Genomic DNA, 12,279 nt, shown 5'->3' on the forward strand with positions numbered 1-12,279 from the left:
TCAGAAAATTTTTGCTTCTTTAATTTTTTTATGCTTTCAGAGGAGAATTGATAGGCTATCATTTGTGATGCTGGATTATCACTTTAAGGATTTTGCTTTTCTTCTAGGTTCAAGTAAAAAGACAGTTGAGAGAAACAAAAGACAAGAAAACTGAAAGCTCTTTTAAGAAGCAGCTCTCCTGTTGTGAAAATTCTAAAAGCTGTATGAGGTTAGTGATGAACTTCATAAGTGGAGTCCAAACGTTTAAAACCAGAAGGTAGCTAATAATAAAAAATAAAGAGTTGTCTTTTTTTTTTTCAACAATGTGGCGTTTAAATGTATTTAATTATTTCTTTTAAAGCACACACCTGATATTAAGAAATGACCCGCTGAAATCTGAGAATTGAACTTGAACTATCTTTTTGATGAATTTTTTTGTTTTTTTTTTCTGTAATCTGTTTAGATGAATATTTTTATAAAATAAAAATGTTATAGCAGTGTAAATTAAAGCTTATTCATTTCTGTTTATGACAAACCAATAATGATTAAGTACTGGTACACTGACCACATTTTGGTTAGCACCACTCTAGTATTTATGGACAAAAAGCAGAAAATAACTAATGATGTAGCACAACATTCTTTATGAGACAGTTATAATTGAAACTGCTTATTTTTATCTTTATAGTTTTCTTTTTTGTATTGTAGCAGGCACTTGGTACCTACCATAACAACCATTTATGTTTTAACATGTTTGGATTTCTTTCTTTAATTACTGTTGTTAAAATGTAATTGCCTGGAAATACAGTGCTTAGTACTTGAGTTTATTAGGTATTTAACGTATTTTTTGAACTAAATTGAGTAGATAGTGTACTGGAAATTAATTCATTATTAATACTTAAATTGTTCCAATACATTTAGAAGTTAAGCCCATTTTGATCTGACATATATTCAGAGCTTTCCAAAATTTGTATTCTTAAGACAGTATATATTGTCAAATTCATAATTAAACCTATGATTCATTAGTATATTTAATCAGAATACTAATTTCTTTTTTTTTTTCTTTCAAAGATTCATTCACTTATTTTAGTAGGGGTGTGTGGTAGAGGGGGAGAGAGTCTAAGCAGATTCTGTGCTGAGCATGCAGCCTCGCTTAGCTCTATCTCCCAACCCTGAGATCATGACCCAAGCTGAAACCAAGAGTTTGGACACTTAACAGACTGTACCACCCAGGCACCCCCTAAATACTAATTTCTTAACAGAGTAGATTTATTTAGTTACTAAAACAGTTGACAATAGTTGTTAAGATTTATGCAATCATGCCACAGTTTATAACACTGAGGCTCTTTAGATCTTTTTGGAAGTTATGGACTTATTTTAGAATCTGTAGAAGACAATAGACAGCTTCTACCAGAAAAACAGGTCATAAAACATACTTACACACAAGACTTTGTATGTGATTTTAAGGGATTCGTGGAACAGCCATAAACCCAAGTTAGTAAATGCATTAGAGCAAATTTTATTAACATTTTCTTTTAACTCGGAGTCAGTTTTGATTCTTGCATTTATGTTTACATAGAAGATGGTAGCACACTTTTCCTAGGACACTGGAACTTCTGCTAGCTTCATTCTTGATACATCTCCTGTTACTCGCTATGACTGTGTCAAGAATATACATTTTTATGCTTCCTCTGAATTACCACAGTTCTTTGGCCCTTACCGAGAGTGCGGTGGTCATCACTGTATGTCCTATATAACAGGGTCATACACTGGGTCTAACACAGCTGAGGTAGTCCATATGCTTAACTGCTTTTTCTCAGGGATTTGTGGTAGCGGGATGGTACAGAGAAATAACAAATGCAAAATAATAATTTGCTTTTGCCTACCAAGTCAGCTCCTCCATAATTTCTCCCAAGGCGGAAAACCTGTCAGCTATTGAATATTTATAGTATATTCTTTTTTGGAGTCTTTGGATGTTTTAGCATTCCTTTCATTCAATCTTATATTCACTGTAGTCTCTGTAGCACCTCGATATCCATTCAGTGCTGCCTCTCCCTTCTAAAGCAGTGCAATACCCCTGATGCCCCTTCTTTTCTGTTACTTTCTACCAGTTCCAGGGAAGGGGATTGTGGTTTTTTTGTTTGGTTTGGTTTGTTTTTTTTTTTTGTTGTTTGTTTGTTTGTTTTTTCTTGGTAGTGAACCTCCCTTGTAAGTCATTGGAGTGGAGAGTGGCATCTGAATGGGGAGTAGCAACTGGTCATTCTTTCTTTGCTAGAATTTAAAACTCAATGCATAATCCATTTCATTTTGCTTGGCAGTGAACTGAAAAATGAGCAGAACAACAAAGTTCTCTTAGTTATTTCACCTCTCTATTAATGTTTACAGAAAAAAAGTCATAAAAGAAGATCTGTTAAATGCAAACCTTAAGGACTTGAAGACGACACATAGTAAGTGACTTGTTTAACTTGTGTCTTCTACCTTTTTTTGTTTCTTCAATGGCTGCATTAAAGTTCTTATTAGATACATTTTGGTTCAAAAAATAGTCATACAGAGAACTCTACTGAGCTCTGTACATTGTGTTCAGTCCTATATCAACTATTGCCATGTAATCATTTATGCTTTCCCTTCCCCCCTTTTATGCTCAGCTTGGAAGGAGGGAAGAGATTGAGTGCCAGTGTGTGTGCATGCACACGTGTGTGTGTGTGTGTGTGTGTGAGAGAGAGAGAGAGAGAGAGAGAAAAGAAAAAGGAGAAAAGAGTGTTTTCTAATTATTTGGTGGGTAGCAGCCTGCAGGTGGTGTTACTCCATTCATTAGTGCAGAAGTCCTTAGGGGAGATAAGGTAAAAATACCTTGTGGGCCAGAAACTGTAAGCAGTAGCCTTAATAGTTACTGAGAGAGGTCTATGGCAATAGGAAGTTAATTCACAGTTCCCAGAAGAAGTGGTTTGGCTTCTAATCACACTTCTAACTTGAAACTGTTTGGAAATGGAGCACCTCTTAGATATTTATCTGATGAGCAGTTAAATAGTCCTGTCTTTTGTTCTTTTCTAGTGCATGGTTCTCTAAGTTAGGAAAGCTTTGCAGCAGGGTGTGAGAAAAATGGCACCACCGTTCTTTGTGACTCCTCTTCAGGGCTCAGGCTATTGATTCTGTTCCAAAGAACAACTTACTATAGGTTGTTTATAAACAGGGGGGTGAACATTTATTTTCCAGATTAGGTTCCAATGAAGTTCTGTTTATAGATATAAAGAATTAATTAATTCACTGTTCTTAAAAGTAAATGATAAGCAGCTTCATTTTTTTGTAGATTATGAGGTTTGGATGTTGTTACTTTTGCTGATTAGAATTAACATGATCTCTCAGGTTCATGGATTCCCAGATTTACTGCCTTTGAATTCACTATTTACAGGAAATTGCAATATAAGGACTTCTGTGGTCATATAGCATTTTTCTTTTGTTAAAAACTTTAGATATCGGGGCGCCTGGGTGGCTCAGTGGGTTAAAGCCTCTGCCTTCGGCTCAGGTCATGATCCCAGAGTCCTGGGATCGAGCCCCGCATCCGGCTCTCTGCTCAGCAGGGAGCCTGCTTCCTCCTCTCTCTCTCTGCCTGCCTCTCTGCCTACTTGTGATCTGTCAAATAAATAAATAAAATCTTAAAAAAAAAAAACTTTAGATATCAAAACTTTTTCTGTCATTGCTATAGATTAGCATCGTTTTTTATGGATAGCCTTTGCTCAGTATAATTCTAGGATCTGATACAAAATTTACGGCTGAGGAAGATTAAATGGTGTTTTAGATTTTCTTTAATTTGGCATGCTTTCACCATATTAATCTTAATTTTAAGACTACTGTAATTTCCTTTGGTGTTTATCTTTTGCCTGGCCTTATTTTTAGAGAGAGAAAACTATTCCTGCCAGAAGGTTAACACTGTCCAAGCCCTGTTAACGTAGTGCTATGTCTACTTGTTAAGATGCCTGAATTATTTGTTTGGTTTAGGATAGTAAAAAATACTCATTATGCTTTATGAGTGGATACTACAGAAGTACTAACTAATACCTAGGTAATTATGAGCAAATGTGTTTACAAGTCTGGATTCGTTTGAGGATACCTGGTGATTTTCCTTTCAGTTTTTTTCTGTGATGTTGCTTTTTACTTGGGGAATTTAATATATCCAACATGGCCACTTTTACTCCCTGCATTGAAATAGATTATGTACCTGATAACATAGTTAGTTTGTATTTAAGTATTGTATTTAATGAAAATTACTCAGGTTTAAGTTCTAAATCCATACACAGTATGTACTTAGTGTGAGATGTTTGTACTAGTAGTGCCAGAGAATTGAGATCAACTCATCTCATTCAACAAACCATGCTAAGCACAGTTGTAGACTCTTAGGAGTATAGCAGTATACGAAAGAGATAAAGTGCTTGCTAACGGAGTATCTTCTGTGGACAATGAAAAGATAAATGTGTGTAATATGACAGGTAGTGATAAATGCTTTAAAGAAGAATAGAACAGGGTAAAGTGATAAAGGATGATGACATTGTAGAGGTGATATCTCATGTAAGTGGTCAGGGAAAGCCTCTTGGTGAGTTTATATTTGAGTAGCAACCTAAAAGAATTAAGGGATGAAGTCATAAAGAATATCTCAGGGAAGAGCATTCTAAGTGAGATAACAGCAAGTGCAAAAGCCGTGAGACAAGAGCAACCTTGATATGTTCAAGGAATATTACGGAGGTCAATATGACAAGAATGATTGAGTTAGATAGGTAGAGGAGGAAGAATAAGACATTGGTGGGCAGGGCCGTTAGGGCCTGTGTGAGATGGGAAGCACTTTCTGGGGTAACATCTGACATATTATTAAAGGACAGCTCTGCCTATTAAGGGGGAACAGGTCATAGGAGGACTGAGAGACTAATAAGGTGGTCATTTTCTAGGCCAAAGATCATGGTAGATTGGGCAGAGAAGGTATTAGTGGAAGTAGTGAGAAGTGGTTCAATTCTGAATATATTGTATTTCAAAGGGGAAATTAACAGGATTTGCTGATGGATTGGATGTTGGGTATAAGGTTGATTTTAAAGTCTTGGCCTGATTGTTAAAATGGAGTTGCTGATTACTAAAATGGTGAAGGCTGGTACAGTGTTTAGGAGGGTATAATCAGGAATTCTCTGATGAACATGTAAGATGCCTACTCTACAACCAAGTAGAGGTTCTATGAAGAAATACGGGTGTTTGCATGTCATATGCAAATAAACTATTTATCTTCGGGCCATCTTACAGATGGTCCCCAATTTATGATGGTTAGACTTACGATTTCTGACTTAGTGGTGTGAAAGTGACACACATTCAGTAGAAAGTGTACTTTGAATTTTGATCTTTTCCAAGTCTAGCGATACATAGCACACTACTCTCTTGTGATATTAGGCAGCTCCTGGTCAGCCATGCAATCACAAGGGTAACAAAACTAATATACTTAAAACTACTCTCTACCCGTACAACCATTCTGTTTTTCACTTTCAGTACAGTACTCAGTAAATTACATGAGATATCCAACACTTTATTATAAAATAGGTTTGGTGTTACATGATTTTACCCAATTATAGGCTAAGGGAAATGTTCTGAGTGTGTTAAAGGTAGGCCTAAGCTAAGCTGTAAGGTTCAGTAGGTCCTAAATGTATTAAATGCGTTTTAAGGTATTTTCAACTTACAGTGTGTTTATTGGTATATAACCCCATTGTAAGTTAAGGAAGGTGTGTAATTCAAAAAAGCTTGATTCTACATGTAAGGAGGTTTTACAAATATCTCAGCTATTTATTATACCTGTATATTTTTTGTTTATGATTTTATTTAAAAAAAAATGCCTAGACCTATATTCATTTCCTAGGGCTGCTGTAACAAACTAACCACAAACTTGGTGGTTTAAACCAACAGGAATTTGTTTTCTCACCATTCTGGTGGTTAGAATTCTGAAGTCAAAGCATTGGTAGACCCATAATCCTTTTCAGGGTTCTAGGGAAAAATCCTTTGTCTCTTCCTAACTTCTGGTGGCTCCTGGCAATCCTTGGCATTCTTGGGCTTGTAGCTGCATCACTGGAATCTATGTCTCTGTCTTCATATGTCCTTCCTCTTTGTCTCCCTGTATATCATTTTCTGTCTCTGATAAGGACACTGTCATTGAATTTAGTTAATGTCCACCCTAATCTAGTATTATATCAATCTTACCTGAATTGCATCTGCCAAGATCCTCTTTATTTCTTTCTCTCTCTCTTTTTTTTTTTTTTAAGATTTTATTTATTTATCTGAGAGTAAGAGTAAGAGAGAGTGCAAGTGTGGAGGAGGGTCAGAGGGAGAGGGAGAAGTAGACTCCCTGCTGAGCAGGGAGCCCGCTATGCCATTGAGCGGAGCTCGAACCCAGGATCCTGAGATCATGACCTAAGCTGAAGGCAGAGGCTTAACTGATCCACCCAGGTGCCCCAAGATCATATTTCTGAATGTCATAATATTCTGAGGTTCCAGGTGGACATGAATTTTGGGGGAATTCTTTACAAAGTCACTGAAGTGTAAAACACGGAAGAGTTGTTACAGTATTTATAAAATAAAATTTCTAAGTGATAACAGTGTACCCCAACCCTGGTGCCTAGGTTGTGTTCTCCTAGTACCATTTCCCAATGAAAGTATCAGGGCATCTTGAAATAAATAACTGACTGATTCCAGGTTTGAGGTAGTAAATAAGATGTGTCTAGAACATTTTTCTAAAAGCAAGAAGTTTTTAAACACTATTTGCATCATAACAAAAAGTCTTTAGGAATCAATTTGCTTGGGTTCCCTCTTGTCAAAAATGGGACAATTTGAGCATCAAGAAGAGTAATAAAACTACAGTTATTGAGACCTGTCAGATAAGTTGAAATCCAAGAGTTCATCATGCTACCTTATAAGTAAACACACTAATTGATCTGTTTAGGAGGATGCTAGGAGGTTAACTTATTTTGAAAACTGGTACATGAAGAAAAATATCAAAGCATCTCTCATGCCTTTCCTCGCAGTAAATGGATAGATGAGGATAATTGAACAGTAATAAAGGAAAGTTAATTTTTTTAAGAAACATTTCAGCAAATAATTTTAGATGGAATTACAGATTGTGAATATCAGCATTTTGTAAACTGTAATGAATTAATGGCTCCTGGGCAGTGATTAGCAGTGGTTGTTAGCATCACAAAAGGAGGGAGCAGCAAACATTAAACACCTCCTTATAGAAGTAAATAACAAATATACAGTAGTAAAAACAAAATGAAAAACCTGCATCTGATTAAAAATCTGACTACTGATTTATAGGGTATATAGAAACACAGAAACATACTAAGCAACTACAAGGGGATGCAGTCAGCAAAATTTAGACACAGATGAATGACTTGGGTTTCTTCAGTCCGAAAATTCCAAGGAGTTTAAGAAGGATGGAGGAGACTGTGGATTAAAAAGACAAACATTAAGGCAACCACAATTTATGGACCTTATTTGGATCCTTATTCTAACATGTCATAAAAAGAAAGTAAGCAGATACAACTTGGGATGCCTGGGTGGCACAGTCAGTTAAGTGTCAGCTCAGGTCATCATCCCGGGGTCCTGGGATGGAGCCCCACAATGGGCTCTCTGCTCAGCGGGGAGCCTGTTTCTCCATCTCCCTCTGCCTGCTGTTCTGCCTGCTTATATGTGCATTCCACCTCTCTGTCAAATAAATAAAATCTTTTTAAAAAAATACAACTGTGGACATTTGGGGAAAATTGAACATTGGGTATTTGATATTAAGGAATTACTGGGTTTTTGTTTGTTTATTTGTGAGAATGGTATTAAGGATTTTTTCCCCCTTGTCTTTTTGGAGTTACATACTGAAATATTTATGTATTAAGTGATACAATGTCCAGAATTATTTCTAAATGATCCTGAGAGGGTTGTAGATAAATTAACAGTGGGAATGAATTAATAATTTTGGAGACTGGGATTTGGGTATATGGGGATTTCATTATGCTAGTCTGTCTACTTTTCTATTGTTTGAAATTTTCTGTAATTAAAAGAAAGAGTACTGTGAGAATTTAATTGGCCGTTTCCCCCTTCCCCCCATAGTGGTACATAAAGTAATTCAAGGCCTTATAGTTAACTTTTAACTTATAGTTAAAATGCAGTATATTGTCTTGGGTATATGGGTTTTTTTCTATATGATTCTAAGTTTCTTGTGGTTATTTTCTAAATGGAATTTTCCAGGGTATCATGCAAAGTGGTAGTGACCATTAAGTGCTTAACAGTTTGATTGTCCTTGGCTGCAACTACCTGATGACAGAAGATAATTGATCTATAGATGTAACAAATAGAAAACTGAGATTCAGGAAGTTTAACTAATAAAAACATGCATGAGAACATTACCTCCAATTTCAGGGAAGTAGTTTCCTTTAATAAAGGAAGGAGACAGATTAATGTTAAATAAAAATGGCTAAATTTAACATTAGTCAAGTCTGCTCTGTAGGTGTCATTTTTTTGTACTTTATGTAATGTTCAAAATCATTAATAATTGTAAACTTTAAGACAGTTTTAAAAGGCTCGGTATCTTGGCCAGGATCACACAGCTCACAGTTGGAGCAGCCAGAATTTGATCAGTCTTCTGACTCCGTATCTGGTATCTCTTCCCACCACACAGAAATATTAAAGCATGCTATTAGTAATGTTACCCTTCTTAAGCTTTTCACTCTATGGTTGTCTGTAGCTTTTATAACTCAGATTATTATCTTATTTTGATGGGTCTTATTTGGATGTACCTTTGAGCTAAAAAATAATATAAAATTAACTATCATTTTGGTAGCATCATGTCTGTTTCCTACTTGATAGATCAATTAACCTTGATTATTTTGCCTTACCTTTCAGAAATGTGTTATCCGTCCTTTTTTTTTTTTTCCAGACTAGTTTATAAACCACACCTATAGGAATAGGACATTAAAGAGTTTTTAACCTTTAATTTTCACTTTCCTCCCTCTTACACTGCTTGTGGGAATGCAAGCTGGTATAGCCACTCTGGAAAACAGTATGGAGGTTCCTCAAAAAGTTAAAAATAGAGCTATGACCCAGCAATTGCACTACCTATCCCAAAGATACAAATGTAGTGATCTGAAGGGGCACCTGCACCCAGTGCTTATAGCAGCAATGTCCATAATAGCCAAACTCTGGAAAGAGCCCAGATGTCCATCAGTGGATAACTGGATGAAGAAGATATGGTGTATATATACAATGGAAAATACTCAGCCATCAAGAAAATGAAATCCCGCCATTTGCAGTAATGTGGACGGGTATTTGCTTAATGAAATAAGTCAATCCGAGAAAGGCAATTATATGATTTCACTCAATATGTGGAATTTAAGAAACAAAACAGAGGAGCATAAGGGAAGGGAGGAAAAAATAAAACAAGATGAAATCAGAGGGAGACAAACCATAAGACACTCTTAATCATAGGAAACAAACTGAGGGTTACTGGGAGGGAGAAAGATGGGGGATGGGACAGCTGGGTGATGGGCATTAAGGAGGGTACCTGATGTAGTGAGCACTGGGTGTTATATACAACTGATGTATCATTGAACTCTACAGTAATACACTAATACTAAAAGTACTATCACTGAACTGTACAGTAATACAGTAATATACTGTTAATTAATTGAATTTTAATTTAAAAAAAAAAAAAGTGACTCAGCAGCCCTCCCTTCATTCAGTATGAAGCAGTAACAGAGAGAGCCCCTAGCATCTAATAGTGCTCCGGTGTGATCACTGCCCTTTGCTGGTAACATTCCTTCTGATGTGTGTTTTCATTGGTTCTACTACATTAAAAGGTTAAATGTTAAAATGTTTCTCCTTTTAAAAAATTTTTTTTTTCATATTCTGCATGAGATTTTTTAGGTTTTTTTTTTTTTTTTTTATTAACAGACTGCCTCCTTAGAAGACACTGAGAGAATCTGTAAATTGTCACTTGTAATTGTCCCAAAGTTTAGGGTAGAAATGAACCTTTATACAGGAGAAAAGCAACCTTGGACCCTTAAATTTAGCCACTTGATGACTGAGCAAAGAATGGAGAGATTAAATTAAGTGAAGGTAGAGTTAGTGGCAAGTTATGCATATTAAGTATACCTTTATTTACTTAACCTGTTACACTGAACAGGAGCCATTGTGTCCTAAGGATAATTTAAATTTCTTTTTATAAAAAACTTCTTGAGAAAACCTTTTTTCTTTACCTAGAACTGCTTAAGTAGATTTTAGAAGCAGCTTAGTGTACTTCTTTCATTTCTTAAAGTTTTTTGAAGCAGGAAGGGACTTTGCTTGGAACATTTATGTATGGCTTTATGCCTGAAGTTATTTATCTTTATGTTATACACTACTCAAACTAATGAACAGAACATGTGAAACTGTGAAATTCTTTTATCTGAATTAGAAATTATACTTTAGTTAAAATTGTAGAAGGCCTAATAGATTTTATTGGGAGTTGGGCCACTTAGGTTTTTTACTGGTTTTTCCATTAAATCATCTGTGACTGTAGTAAAATTATGTAAATTGTTTAATTTAGTTTCTTCATATGATGAAGATACTGGTGCCTCACTTGAAGATACTGGGAAAGGTTAGATAGCATACCTTTGGCAAATTTATTGAGGAAATATTACTTTCTTTATTCACACTAGGTAACAGTTGTCATACTTTTTTTTTTTTAAGTCCTTTATGTACTTACTTCTTAGAATAAACTTTATTAATCTTTTGTTTGGACTAATAGTTTATAATTGGTCCAGTTTATAAAAAGTATCCCTTTTTAGGCATTTCTTTTTTTTTTTTTTTTTTTTAAGATTTCTATTTATTTGTCAGACAGAGATCACAAGTAGGCAGAGAGGCAGGCAGAGAGAGAGAGGAGGAAGCAGGCTCCCTGCAGAGCAGAGAACCCGATGTGGGGCTCGATCCCAGGACCCTGGGATCATGACCTGAGCCAAAGGCAGAGGCTTTAACCCACTGAGCCACCCAGGCGCCCCCTTTTTTAGGCATTTCTTAATGGAGTGCTTCTTTAAGTACATGCTAGATCATTTAATTATGGCTTTATTAACTTTGGAATCAATTAATCAAGCTGTAATTGGGTACCTGCCAAATAATGGGCTCTAAGTTAAAAGCCTTTTTCATACTTGTTTGTATTTTAGAAAAGATGTTTTCATGAAACATCTTTTGGAATTAGTATTTCATGAAACATGTTAAGGATGTGCTGAACTCAAACAAGACAACCTTCTAGCTAAGCACAGCAGATTGACAAACATAGCACCTGTTTAATTCCCTAATCCTTCCCAGAACCCTACTAAAATGATAACAAAAGAATGAAAAGAAAAGAAAAATTTTAAGCCACAAAACCAGAGAACAAGGGAGAAGAGACAGCAGATAAGAGATGTCCACAAAACTTGAAAGTGATTGTGTGAGGTGATTGGTAAATTGTCTTAACAGATGGGGTGCCTGGCTGGCTCAGGGAGGAGAGCATGTGACTCTTTTTTTTTTTTTGTCAGAGAGAGAGAGGGAGAAAGCAAGCACAGGTAGACAGAGTGGTAGGCAGAGGCAGAGGGAGAAGCAGGCTTCCTGCCGAGCAAGGAGCCTGATGTGGGACTCCATCCCAGGACGCCGGGATCATGACCTGAGCCGAAGGCAGCCGCTTAACCAACTGAGCCACCCAGGCGTCCCAGCATGTGACTCTTAATCTTAGGGTCATGAGTTCAAGCCCTGTGTTGCCAGTAGAGTTTATTTAAAGAAAAAAAATTGTCTAAGCAGATAGCTCAACCTTTCATGGGGAGCATGGAGTTAAGAAAAAAATCAGTTTACATACCATAGAACCTTAGGCAGTCTTGGGTCTGAGGACCTCCATTATCTTTGAAGGCGTGATATGGGTGGTGCCAAAAAACAGAACTGGTTAAAGTGTTTGTTTGTTTGTTTGTCTGTTTTAAAGATTTTGTTTATTTGACTGAGAGAGACACAGCGAGAGAGGGAACACAAGCAGGGGGAGTGGGAGAGGGAAAAGCAGGCTTCCTGTTGAGCAGGAAGCCTGATACAGGGCTCAATCCCAGGACCCCGGGACCACGACTAGAGCTGAAGGCAGACATCCACAACTGAACCACCCAGGCACCCCTTGGTTAAAGTGTTTTAAAGACTTATTTATTTGACAGACAGAGATCACAAGTAGGCGGGGGGTGGGGGGAGCAGGCACCCCACTAAGCAGAGAACCCTATGTGGGGCTCGATCCCAGGACTCTGAGAACAT

The 12,279-nt window shown here is 36.6% G+C and overlaps 1 protein-coding gene across 7 annotated transcripts in view; it reads left to right on the forward strand.

Moving 5' to 3' along the window:
* Positions 1–12,279, forward strand: part of SCAF11 (SR-related CTD associated factor 11) — a 76,259-nt gene that overhangs the window by 46,055 nt on the left and 17,925 nt on the right. For all 7 annotated transcript variants that reach the window (XM_047740210.1, XM_047740205.1, XM_047740208.1 and 4 more), the window contains 2 exons: positions 108–208; positions 2,362–2,423. In XM_047740210.1, the coding sequence (XP_047596166.1) occupies positions 108–208; positions 2,362–2,423 (163 nt within the window). The remainder of the gene's footprint in view (positions 1–107; positions 209–2,361; positions 2,424–12,279) is intronic.

Source organism: Lutra lutra, chromosome 8 (genome assembly GCF_902655055.1).
Source record: "Lutra lutra chromosome 8, mLutLut1.2, whole genome shotgun sequence".
NCBI lineage: Eukaryota > Metazoa > Chordata > Mammalia > Carnivora > Mustelidae > Lutra > Lutra lutra.